The sequence below is a fragment of the Podarcis liolepis genome (assembly GCF_965112155.1).
Source record: "Podarcis liolepis genome assembly, chromosome: 7".
In the NCBI taxonomy this organism is placed as follows: Eukaryota; Metazoa; Chordata; class Lepidosauria; order Squamata; family Lacertidae; genus Podarcis; species Podarcis liolepis.
In genome coordinates this window covers 31,008,384-31,021,118 of record NC_139561.1, presented here as the reverse complement: position 1 = coordinate 31,021,118, position 12,735 = coordinate 31,008,384, and the positions used below count along the sequence as shown (strand labels likewise).

The following is a 12,735-nucleotide window of genomic DNA, read 5'->3' as shown; positions in this document are numbered from 1 at the left end:
GCATGTGCCAATAATTAGGACCACTCGTCCGCTTTGAAAGCTAGGGCAACTATATTCTAAACCCAATCCTAAATCTTCAGCCACCTCCAAACTAGACATCCCGCCCCTCTTCTTTCCCTTTTTTAACCCAGACATCACATCTTGTGATTGCTGCATGCGTGCTTTTTAAATATATTTGCATTTCAAATACTGGCTAAATAGAGGAGGGTGGGCTGACTGCATCATCCCCCCCCCCCATTTACTCTCTCCACCAAGAGGTGCAAATGGGGGGGGGGGGAAATCCAAGGCCACGTGATCCACAGGGTGGGGTTTCCCCTCCCCAGTTGCTATGGCAACTGTCTGGGACATGCATTCTCCCCCCCCCCCCCGCTTCGCTGGGTTTCATGGTGTGAGTCCAGGGAGGGGCGGGGACAAAAAGGCCCGGAGCTGCCATTGGCGGGGGCGCGCACGTGACGCATGCAGGAATGCTAATGAATCCTGTCCCCCCCCCCCCTGTCTTGAGCGCGCTGTCTGGGTTTTTTTTTTTTTTGCATTCGCGGCTCGTGGCGCGCGCGCGGAGGGGGGGCAGGCTGGCTGGTCGCTGCGCATGCACGTGGAGGTCAGGTAAGGGGGCAGGGCAGCCTGTCAGGGTGCTGGTGGGGGACGTTGGGTGCGGAGGGGGTGTCTCCCCTTCCTCCTGCTGCTTCTCTTCCAAGGCCTGAGCATTGCAATGGTGTTTTCCACCCCTTTTTGGTGGTAATCGGGAAGGTGTCATTTGCGATGCTCTCTTGCAATAGGAACATGGCAAGCTGCATTCTTCCCGAGGCAGGTCATCGGTCCAGCTAGCTCAATACTGGCCGCACCGACCGGCAGCGGCTCTCCAGGGTTTCACATTCGGGACATTCGCAACCCCTACCTGGAGATGCCATTGGGGTTTGAACCTCTGAGCTGTTGTCTTTCACCTAAATTCAAAGCGAGGTTCTGAATTAAACTGGAACACGGGAAGCTGCCTTGTGCTGAAATCATTGGCCTATCCATCCCAGTATTGTCTACACCAGGCATGTCCAACAGGTAGATCGTGATCTACCGGTAGATCACTGGACGTCTGCGGTAGATTATTGGCTCCCCCCCAAAGAAGGTGAACAACTGTGGCTCCCCTAAAAAAGCTCAACATTTTACCTCCTTTCTAAAAAAAAGCTCAACATCTATGACCTACCGGTAGATCACTGCCAGTTTTTGATTCTGTGAGTAGATCGCAGTCTCTTGGGAGTTGGCCACCCCTGGTCTACACTGACTGGCAGCAGCAGGGTGTCTCTCCTTACCTGGAAACGCAATTGGGGATTGAACCCGCATGCAAGGCAGATGCTATACCCATTTGAGCTACAGCCCATTGCAGCCCATGCAACATTGCATAGGGTAGGGAGATGTGCTCAGCTGGACTCCTGGGTTCTTGGGGGGGCGGGACGATGGTTTTCAGACTTTTTCAATATCTCTTATCAAGCATAGGCATGGCATGGTCATGGTGACGCTCCTAACTCTTAATGTTCATAGAGTGCTTTTTTGGGGTATCTGCTTTAGATTGTAAGGCCCTCAGGGCAGAGAATGGAGCTTTTACTGACCTCTATGCAGAATCATGCATGGGGATGAGTCCTGTAGAAATAAATATTCAGAAACCGTGAGTAGCTTTTCTGGATCAGGCCACACGATTTAGGGATAGCCAAAGTAACACCCTGTCCCAGGGGTGGGCAACCTAAGGCCCGGGGGCCGGATGCAGCCCAATCGCCTTCTCAATCCAGCCCGCGGACGGTCTGGGAATCAGCGTGTTTTTACATGATTAGAATGTGTCCTTTTATTTAAAATGCATCTCTGGGTTATTTGTGGGGCATAGGAATTCGTTCATTCCCCCCCCCCCCCCAAAAATATAGTCCGGCTCACCACATGGCCTGAGGGACAGTGGACCGGCCCATGGCTGAAAAAGGTTGCTGACCCCTGCCCTATCCAGATGTTACTGGACTGTAGCACTTAACCCCCGTGACCATTGGCTGCTGTAGCAGGGGCTGATGGGAAATGGAGTCCAGTAACATTGGGAGGGCAGGACATTGACTAGCGCTTTGTGGCAAACATGGCCAGATGGATGCCTTCAGGGTGCCCTTCAGACTGTTGCCTTACTACATCTGTTACCCTTATCTGTTAGTCATGAAGGCTATCTAATAGACAAGGCCATGGTCATCACCACATCTTACTGTGCCACATGAATAACATTATCGTAGAATTGCAGAGTGGGTTCCAGGCGCCACGAGGGTCATCTAGTCCAACCCCCAGCAATGCAGGAATCTTTTGTTCAACATGGGACTCGAACCCATTTCCCTGAGATTAAGAGGCGCCACCCACTTTAGCCCCCTGCTGCTTGCATGTGGCCCTCAGAAGAAGGTTCCCCATGAGGGAATGAAGGGCTTCCCATGCTCTTGGACCTCAAGCCACACTTGTTCCAGCAAGCATTTGGCCCCTCATAAGCTGGTGTGGTGTTGAGCATGGGGGGTATCGGTTGTGGTTTCAAAAAGATTTAGGCCACCTGGCATCATGGCTGAAAGATGGCACCTCAGAAGTGGGAAGTCCCTGATTCCAGTCTCGCACGGTGGCCTTTTTTTCCTGGGATCATCGACACATTGAGAGTGAGGCAGTGTCTTGGAGTGGTTAGAGTGTTGGTATTAAAGGGAGGGACGTGGGTGGCGCTGTGGGTTAAACCACAGAGCCTAGGACTTGCCGATCAGAAGGTCGGGGTTCAAATCCCCGTGACGGGGTGAGCTCCCGTTGCTCGGTCCCTGCTCCTGCCAACCTAGCAGTTCGAAAGCATGTCAAAGTGCAAGTAGATAAATAGGTACCGCTCCGGCGGGAAGGTAAACAGCGTTTCCGTGCGCTGCTCTGGTTCGCCAGAAGCGGCTTAGTCATGCTGGCCACATGACCCGGAAGCTGTACGCCGGCTCCCTCGGCCAATAAAGCAAGATGAGCGCTGCAACCCCAGAGTCGGCCACAACTAGACCTAATGGTCAGGGGTCCCTTTACCTTTAGCTTTATTAAAGGGAGACCTGAGTTCACATCCTGTGCTTGGCTGCAAGGCTTCCTGGGCATTCCAGAAGAACAGCCCGTTCATTACCTCCAACCACCCTCTACCTTGCAGGATTACGGTATTGTGCGGATGGGAGGCAGGAGACACTGTGTACATTGTGGTGGGGGTTGAGCGGGGAACAGAAGGAAGGTCTGCTGTAATCGGCCTTGAAAAGCCGCTCTCTCTCTATTAAAGGCCTTATTATGGAATAGATCCAATGTCCCTTGTGGGAGGAATTGCCTTGAAATGGAGATGAGATGAGTAAGCTGCATTTGGGGGGGGGGGTTTGAGCGCAGGGGGAAGGTTGAATTCTTAATTTTTGCTTGATGTCTTTTTTCCTCCCTCCACTCCCCCCCCCCATATGGCAGGCTGATTAATTTGTGACTCCTTAATGGCAAACAATGAGCTGAAGGGATTCTGACTCCTTGTCTGGAAGCATCTGGTAGCTCCCAAGTCCAGGGTTTGTGAGGGTGGCATAATAGGGTTCCTGGTTTCCCATTCCTTATTTATTCGTTTATTAAAAAACATTTATATACCGCTGCAGTTTACGCCACTATCAAAGTGGTTTGCAGCAATAGATGCATCATAATCATCATAAATATTCATTTCATTCCTATACTGCTTTATATTTTCAATAACCTTCCTCCCCTACAATAAATCTATTAAAACATTATAATCAGAATTTGGCTAAATGTTGCGGAAAGATGTATTTCTAATAGGAATAGGAAACTTTAAAAGCTGGCCCAGAAGGTGCCCTTGTTTTACTCTGGTGTTCCACCCTAAACCAAAACCTGGGCTGCCATCCTGTACCCAACTAGGTGAGAGTAAGCCCCATGGCATACAAAGAGACTTACAGTGGTACCTCGGTTTATGAACTTAATCCATTCCGGAAGTCCGTTTTTAAACCAAAGCCGTTCTTAAACCGAGGTAAAGTTCACTAACCGGGACACTACTTCCGGTTTTGTGGAGTTCGCATACCAAATAGTTTGTAAACAGGGCTGTTCTTAAATTGAGGTACCACTGTACAGTGGTACCTCAGGTTAAGAACTTAATTCGTTCTGGAGGTCCGTACTTAACCTGAAACTGTTCTTAACCTGAGGTACCACTTTAGCTAATGGGGCCTCCCGCTGCCGCTGTGTCACCAGTGCACGATTTCTGTTCTCATCCTGAGGTAAAGTTTTTAACCCGAGGTACTACTTCCGGGTTAGCGGAGTCTGTAACCTGAAGCATCTGTAATCTGAAGCATCTGTAACCCAAGGTACCACTGTACTTCTGTGTGGACTCGTGTTAGGTAGTGTTAGGTAGCTCTATGGCCCATTCTTGACAAGCGCCTGGTCTTTAGCCCATGCACAACAGCAGGAGACTGTTCCTAAGCCTCTTTGCAAAGTTTCCCCCCTTGAGTTTTGCAGGGAGGACTTGCACGCTTATTGTAAAGTAGTAACTGCAGAAAACGGCTTCTCGGGAGTACCAAAGTCACGCAGGAAAGATGCATCCTGGCGGCTAGGAACAAAAGGAAGAGCAAACTAGAGAGATTTCAAGGACTATGAAAAAAATGAGATGGAGAGATGGAAAGGAAGAAAAGGAGATTCTTGCTACAGTCCCTAACTTCACCCACTGGCTAAAAAGACTGGGCAGCCAGGGTGGCTCACTTCACAACAATCACTTCAAGACTTGCATTTTATTTATTGTTTAATGAAAGCTCAGCGCTGGCTGGGACCCCTGGTCAGGGGCTCCAGTTAAGGCCTTCATGGGCACTGTGTTGGTGCCCCCAATTTCTACGGGACCCAAGTTCCCTAACCCCTGCCGTAGAGGATGCCCCATTCTCTCCAACCCACAGAAAAGGGGGATGTCGGCCTTGCAGTTGCTAACCAGCCGTTCAGCAGTGAACTTGTGGAAGGAACTTGAGAAAGCCTTGCCACAGTAGTTCATGGACTGGATTGCTGCAATGCGCTTCATGTGGGGCTTCCCTTGCTGACAGGAGTGGAAAACTCCTATAGCTCAAAGATCTGCACTGGTCGCTGATCTGCTACAGGGCCAAGTTCATTGTGTTACTATTAGTATCTAAAGCCCTTAACAACTTGGGACCAGTTTACCTATGAGATGCACTCATTTGACCCCTTTGATCTGCAGAACTGTCCCTGCTACAGGTACCACCCTGCCTTTGGAAGGCATGAACCTTTTACTGTGGTAGTATCTACACTGTGGAACTCCCTGCCTATTGACACCAGGCAGGCTCCTTCGCTGTACTCCTTTCAGAGTCTGCCAAAAACATTTTTGTGTAGGCAAGCATACCCAGACATGTAGAATGTTGGTGTATTTTTAATTTGCTTATAAATTCAATAATAAACAAAAACAAATTAAATATATATATAAATTAAATATATTTGCTTTCGTAGATTTTCACGGGTACAGGAATGCAGGTTTTGGTGTCTTCGGGTGTCTTCCCGTGTAAGAGTTGGGGTGTCTAGGTACCTCGTCGAAACGTCGCCTAGACACCCCAACTCTTACACGGGAAGACACCCGAAGACACCAAAACCTGCAAATTAAATATATATATATATATTGTTTTATTCTCTTTGTAAACCACTTGGAGGTTTTTTGTTTTTGTTTTTTTGTTTTTTTAAAGACCAATCAAGCTGTGTATAAATTTTATGAAATGAAGGAAGGAAGGAAGGAAGGAAGAAGGGGCCCTCTCCTCTTTTGATTTCTTTCCTTGCCTCCTTAGAACCTTGTGGCTGCAATGGCCTTCGGGTGGGTTTGATGGATGGCAGGTGTCAATCGACGGATTGCTCCAAAGATGTTTTACTGGAGAGCTGGGCTGACCTTGGGTGTGAGGGGAAATACATCAGCCCCCTCCAACCCCATGCACTCCCCTCTCATAACTCTCTGTGTTTCCTGCCGGAAATAGATGCTTCCGTAACCCTAATACATTTTTAAATGCTCCATGTTTATCAGACGGCGTCTTCCAGGCAATTAGTCCTGGTTGGAGGATAGGGGGAAGGCAAGGAGGCGAGTGGGGAGTCCTTAGCCTTTCATGCGTGTGGAATTCTGTGAAGATTTGGGGAGCGTTTAGCTGAAGGAACGGAAAGCTGAGCTTCTTTGGGATTCAATTAAGACAAAGAGCCAAGCGTCTAGCCCTCACGGGTACACAGAACAGTGATCAATATTCAGTGGATGTGTGTTGTGTAGGCCTTGGAAGAGTTCTGTATGAATCCTTCATGATCTGGAGTAATATTTCCTTTCTCTCCCCATCACCCATGCCCCAATTTCTGTTTTTCTCCTTTCTCTACCCATACCTTGTTCTTGCTATTTTTTTTTAAACGGTCCTCATCTCTTTATTTGCAGTCTACAAAAATGCCCATTGCTACAACTGGAAAACACATAATCACAGATCACTTTCAAAAACTCTGTTGTTTGTTCTGCTACTTATTAAGCTTCCCCTGATCAAGCTTGTCTTTTTCTTTTTTATCATATTTTGATGATTTTCAGATATAACTGGACTAAGGAAACAACAATAACTGTTGAAGTTCTGAGGCATGACTAACAGGTTCATTTATTTCAATGGGCCAGCATTGGGCTAAATAAATAGGGCTAGCATTGAGTGTAGCCCATGGTCTGGAATACAGCAGATCTCTACACACCTAAAATGTCGCTAAAAGTATCCTAGAAATTGAAGTTTCTCAGAAACTAGCTAAACTATAACAGTAAGGATTGGCTGTCTTCTGAGGAATCCATACACAACCTGTTTTTAATTATTTGTTTTGAATTGCTGTTCTGGGTGTGCTTCCAGACTGGAAAGAGGCAAGCCCAGAATTGCATCTCTGCATGAGTTGCTGAAAGAAGCCCCCTTTTCCCCCTTCAAAGGGCTTTGTACCTGCAGCAGGAGTGATCTAATCGTACTTGATGGGAAGGAAGTGTTTAGCAGCATTTGAGCTCAGCAGAGGCTGCTTGAAGGAGACAGGGTCAGAGCAGTGATTCATACAGAGATACAGCAGGAAGACTCCACCTTTGGGGATTTTCTGCGCTTAAGTACAGTAGCACTAAGCAATTTGTGCGCTGTGGGAGTGTATCAGTGAGTTGAGCCAACATTGCATCCTTTTCTGAGCATGCTGAATGTGAAACAGAGCCTCTGTTTGGTGTTTTTAAAAAGTGTCTTCCAGTCAGTCCCTTCCTACCAAACGGAGTGCCTTGTGGTTAGCTGAACCACAGCAATGTGCGCTGAAGGGCATTGCAACACCATTACGTTTGCTGGCGGCAGATGGCCTCATGGCTTTGCTTCCAGAGAGGCGGAGGAGTTGCTGCTCTTGTGAGAGTAAAGGGCAAGTGTAATTGGGGGAAAGAGAGGCAGTTTCTTCTGCTGGCCTTGCTAGCAGTGCACCTTGTTTAAAGTCCCATATGACATAATGCCAGCCAAGGAAAGTCAAGAGCAGCCGTTGGCCTGCCAGGTCTTTTTGTAAAAGATAAAATAAATGGCAGCCAGCTCAGATCAGGGAGCAGCCATAAATTCCCATGTTTTTAATCATCATTAAGTTGCAAACGTTGCAGCAGCAGCAGCTGGGAATGCCTAAATGGGAGGGGGACCCCGGCTGCGGATGCACCAGGCTGAGTGGGCTGCCACGATTCCGGCGCTATTTCCGGAAGATTTACAGCTACGGAGCTTGTAAGCAGACAGAGGCCATTTGTGAAGGCTAATGGAAAGCTCCATAATAGCACTTTATAGAAGCTTATATATATTTGACTCCTACATTTTTATATATAGAGAGAGAATGAGTAAGCTTCCGGTCCATATGGAGGCAAAGGTAAAAATGTGGAAGGGTTAATGGGGGCATCATTGCCTGGTAAAAGCTCAGAAGGTGCAGAGGGTCAAGACATCTCAGGAGGCAGGAATAAGGGGAGGAGGCAGGCGAGTGAAAGGGAAGACGCCTGCTCCATTTAGCTCAATATCATCCGCACTGACTGGCAGCAGCTTACCAGAGCTTCAGACAGGGTCTTTCCCATCCATACCTGGAGATGCTGACGGCTGGACTTGGGAGCTTCGAAGTGCAAAGCCAAGTGGAGAGCGGTGGTCCTCCTTCCAAAGTTTAGCTAAGGTTCTAGTCATCATGGTTCTGAATCAAAGCTGGTTTTGAAGAGGAAGTTGCCTTGTAGCAAGCCAGACCAATGGTCCTGCCAGTTCAGCTTTGTCTACACTGACTGGCCAGGACTAGTCAGGGTTTTGGGAGGGCATCTCTCCACCCTACCTGGAGTTGCTGGGGATTGTATCGGCACCTTCTGCATATAAAGGAGGGGCTCAGCACTGAGCTGGGTGAGTAAGAGGTGCCATGATAGAATTGTACAAAACAATGCATGGACATCCAATGAAACTGGATGTTGGGAGATTCAGGGCAGATATAAGAAATCCCTTCTTTGTGCAGTACATAGTTTAACTGTGGAACTCCCTCCCACTGGAGGTAGTGAGGCCGATCAACCTGGGTGGCTTTAAAAGAGGGTGGGGGCAAATTTGTGGAGGATAATGCTATTGATGGCTACTAGCCAGGGTGGCTGTGCTCTGCCCTGAAGGATAGCTTAGTTGGTAGTGCATGAGACTCTTAATCTCAGGGTCGTGGGTTTGAGTCCCAGGTTGGGTGAAAAATTCCTGCATTGCAGGGGGTTGGACTAGATGACCCCAACACCGGTCCCTTCCAACTCTACAAGGTTGCGATTCCGCCTTTGCGGTGCAGAGGCAGTTATGCTTCTGAATACTTGTTACTGGAAGCTGCAGGAGGGGAGAGGGCTCTTGCAATGGGTGTCTGGTTGGTCAGTGTGAGAACAGGATGCTGAACTAGATGGGTCCCCTTAGGCCTGGTCTTCTGAAGGTCCTGCCCACCACTTAACCTTGGTGGTCCTCTTACTTCAGTGAAGAAAGGTAGAAGTGCTGGTTTGTTAAACTAGTGAGAAAGCGGAGGAAGACCTATTAAGAGTTGATCAGGTGTATTTTCCTGGGAGTGCAGGGAGTGAAACCCTTTCCTCCCTTACTCTGGATAACCAGAATTCCAATACACCATGCAAGCAATAGATTCAGGGCAGACTTCTCTGCATGGCAGGAAATTAGCCTGTGGAGCTCAACATCCTAAGCCGTGGTGATGTCAGGTTTCTAAAGATGACATGAAAATGGGATTGAGCTACTTTATAGGAGTTGGGCTTTTCCACGGCTACCAGCCCACACTTTGTTGTTGTTGTTGTTTAGTCGTTTAGTCGTGTCCGACTCTTCATGACCCCATGGACCAGAGCACACCAAGCACTCCTTTCTTCCACTGCCTCCTGCAGTTTGGTCAAACTCATGCTGGTAGCTTCGAGAACACTGTCCAACCATCTCGTCCTCTGTCATCCCCTTCTCCTTGTGCCCTCAATCTTTCCCAGCATCAGGGTCTTTTCCAGGGAGTCTTCTCTTCTCACGAGGTGGCCAAAGTATTGGAGCCTCAGCTTCAGGATCTGTCCTTCCAGTGAGCACTCAGGGCTGATTTCCTTAAGAATGGATCGGTTTGATCTTCTTGCAGTCCATGGGACTCTCAAAAGTCTCCTCCAGCACCATAATTCAAAAGCATTGATTCTTCGGTGATCAGTCTTCTTTATGGTCCAGCTCTCACTTCCATACATCACTACTCCAGCCCACACTAGCTAAGCTGAACTTACAGGTTTCTGACCATTCTGCTCTTGGGGTACCAGTGGTTGGAGGGCAGAGAGTTCTCATAGAATCATAGAGTGGGAATTATCTAGTTGCAAGGCAAAAATATGCCCTCGTCCCTTACGGGGATCGAACCTGCAACCTTGACGTTGTCAGCACCATGCTCTAGCCCAGTGAGCTCTTGCTTTCGTGCTGTGTTTGTGAGCTTCTCAGGACAGGAACATTCGGTTGGAAACACAGTGGGACTTGGGATATTGGACTAGATGGGCCTTGGATCTGACCCTGAAAGGTGGGGAATCTCCAGCCCTCCAGGTGCCATTGGACTATAGTTCCCATTATCCCTGACTTCCTCCCCACCACATGTGTTTTGTGATGCTTTTGCAGATGGGCTTCGCTTTTATTTTTTTAAAGGGCTACCAAACTCAAATTAATTTGTGCTGAATACTTTCTTCTCGCCCACCCCCGCCCTCCCAGAAAATGGCTAATTTATATGCTAAGTAGCCTGATGGAAATCGATGGCGCCTGCCGATCAATAGGGGATCCTACGGGCACCATTGACCAGGGCCGGCTAATGGAAGTCCTTTCGAGGTGGCGCCAGCAATGAAAACGGAACAATTAGGGGACGATAAATGGACCCACTGGAGGGGGGCAGGGGGAACGCTTGAGTGCCTCATATTTGAGTGATATGAGTTCATTGCCCCTTCCCCTCCCCTCGTGTAGGAGGGTTCCTCCTCCTCCGCGGTGATTGCCTTTATTTTCTCCTGGGGGTTTCAAGAAGGCACGACCAAGTGTGTGGTTTGGAGAAACCTCCCCAGTAGCCAAGGCTTGGATGGCTTCAGAAGAAGATCAGGCAAATTCATGGAGGAGAGAGCAACCGAGGGCTCCTTGATAGCTGTGCTCTGCCTCCACGGTCAGAGGCAGCCAGGCTTCTGAAGACCAGTTGTTGGAAACCACAGGAGGGGAGAGCGGTCTTGTGTTCGGGTCCTGCTTCCAGGATTCCCCCTGGGGCATCTGGTTGGCCACTGTGAGAACGATCTGGATTAGATGGGCCAATGGCCTTTTCCATCAGACTCTTCTTACTTTCTTAAGGCTGCAGTGCGGACACACAAACACTAAATATAGTGGCAAGCACAGAATTCAGTTTTCTGATAGGTAGTATTTTCCCCACTTTCTTTTTTAAAAGAGCCACTCAAGTTTCTAGACCTTAAGGTTCTACTCAAGGCAGTCTGGGTTCAGGACCCAGTGAAAACTCCAAAGCAAAAGAGGTTGCTGAATGAGACTTGTTTTCAGTGTCCAGAGAGTTTGGGGTTCAGTTTGATCAAGCTGCTGCTTATTTTTGCGAAATCAAATACAGGTTGCAGAATTTCGTAGAATTATAGAATGTAGAGTGGATCACCTAGTCCAACCCTCCGCAATGTAGGAATCACAGCTCAATAATCCTGGACAGGTGGCCATCAAACCTCTGATTAAAAACCTCTACCTTCCAACACAGTCCATTGGTCAGCTCCTGCCCTTTGCAAGCAGAAGAAAAGAAGCTTCCTCCATCTTCCATGGGACAGCCCTTTAGATATCTGAAGACGGCTATCTCCCAACTCCCTCCGCTGTTCCTCATAAAGCTTGGCTTCATTTTTTCTGAGTTACAGTTTTAGTTTGCGTTGGCAAAGCCTGTGTGTGTGGATACTTTAACATCTTAATTTCTTGCTCAGGGAGGCTCTTGGAACTTGGAGAGTTCCCTTCCCTTTGTTGGCAGAAGTGGGTTTCGGTGCCCATGCCCCAAGATGTGCTGTTGCCAGCTGGACCGGGATAGATTGCGGCCGCTGCAGGGACATCCCTTTCCCTTCCACCTTTCCGCGGTGCGGTTGTGCCTACCTTGAGCTTGGTCCTTGGTCCTCCCTTCGCTGGGAAGCTCCTGGGCGAGGTGGGCACTCTGTCTTTCCGCGCACACCCCAGGCTCGTATCAGTCTCTTAACGTGTCCCTTGGGAGTCATGCTAAGCCGCTTGGCTGACCCTTTGAGATTAAAAGGAACGTGCGCATGCCACCAGCCCCCTGAAACTATTTGCATGAAATACTGCAGGCAAAACGGCAAGGCCCTGATTGGTGGTTGCTAAGCGACATCATAATCATCAGGAAATTAGGCTCTCTTCTTTATCTCTCTCTCTCTCCCCCCCCCCCTTCTCTCCCAACCCTGGAGTATCTGTGCGATTGCTGGGCTGTGCAAAGGGGGGGGGGGAGGTAGCGGAACAAAGGCAGATCGGCTGGAGGAGATCTCAGGCACACGGTTCCCCAAAATGACATCCACTGACAGCAGAGCGGGTGGCGCTTCTCCTGCCACCAGGAGCTGTGCATTGATTTGTGCCTCTTAGCTTCAGGCTGTGCCCCACTACCAGGGTGCTTAAAACGGTCCTTTTCCAAGCCTGCTCTGGAGCTTCAGGTCTGTGGAGAGGATGCTCTTGTCTGTTTTGGGGGATGTGGAGGATTGAAGGAGCAGAGCGTGGAGCTGAGGCTGGGGACCCCTGGGCAGGGGTCCTGCCATCCCTTTGAAGACTGTGCATGCCTTCCGACTTGCGCCAAAAATCCCGGTAGCCTGGAGGTAGGTGCAGAGAGGTGGAGGTGGGCTGTGAACTGGGGGATGAGGTTGTGCTGTTGGCTTTCAAGGCGCTTTTTTTGGTGCGCATGACAGCAAGCTGTTGTGGACCGGGACTGTGCTTACGGTACTGGGTGCGCTCGCCCCGAAACAGTTAGCTTCCTGGTGGGTTTCCTCATTGGGCAGTGCAAGTTTCTAGACCTCAAGGTCGCAGAGTAGAATTTTGCAGGCAGTGTACAAGCAGCGGGATTCCAGTGGGCTCCTAGGCTTTCACGTGCTAGATGATTGTGTTATTTCCACCCACGTGGATATCTGGGATGGAGTAAAGTGATCGCTGGAGGTCTTAAACGGGGCTTGTGGATGGCAAGTCAAGAGGCTTGGAGATGGAGATCTGCAATGAC

General features: G+C 49.1%; 1 protein-coding gene across 3 annotated transcripts in view; it reads left to right on the top strand.

The window, feature by feature from the left end:
• The first annotated feature begins 488 nt into the window (after positions 1 to 488).
• The window catches only part of PHC2 (polyhomeotic homolog 2), a 60,018-nt gene continuing 47,771 nt past the window's right edge, over positions 489 to 12,735 (top strand). Inside the window, exon 1 of one of the 3 annotated variants that reach the window (XM_083512943.1) lies at positions 489 to 603. In XM_083512943.1, coding sequence (XP_083369069.1) covers positions 587 to 603 — 17 coding nt within the window. In that variant the 5' untranslated portion in view covers positions 489 to 586. The remainder of the gene's footprint in view (positions 604 to 12,735) is intronic. The other 2 variants (XM_083512945.1, XM_083512944.1) reach the window with 2 other exon arrangements.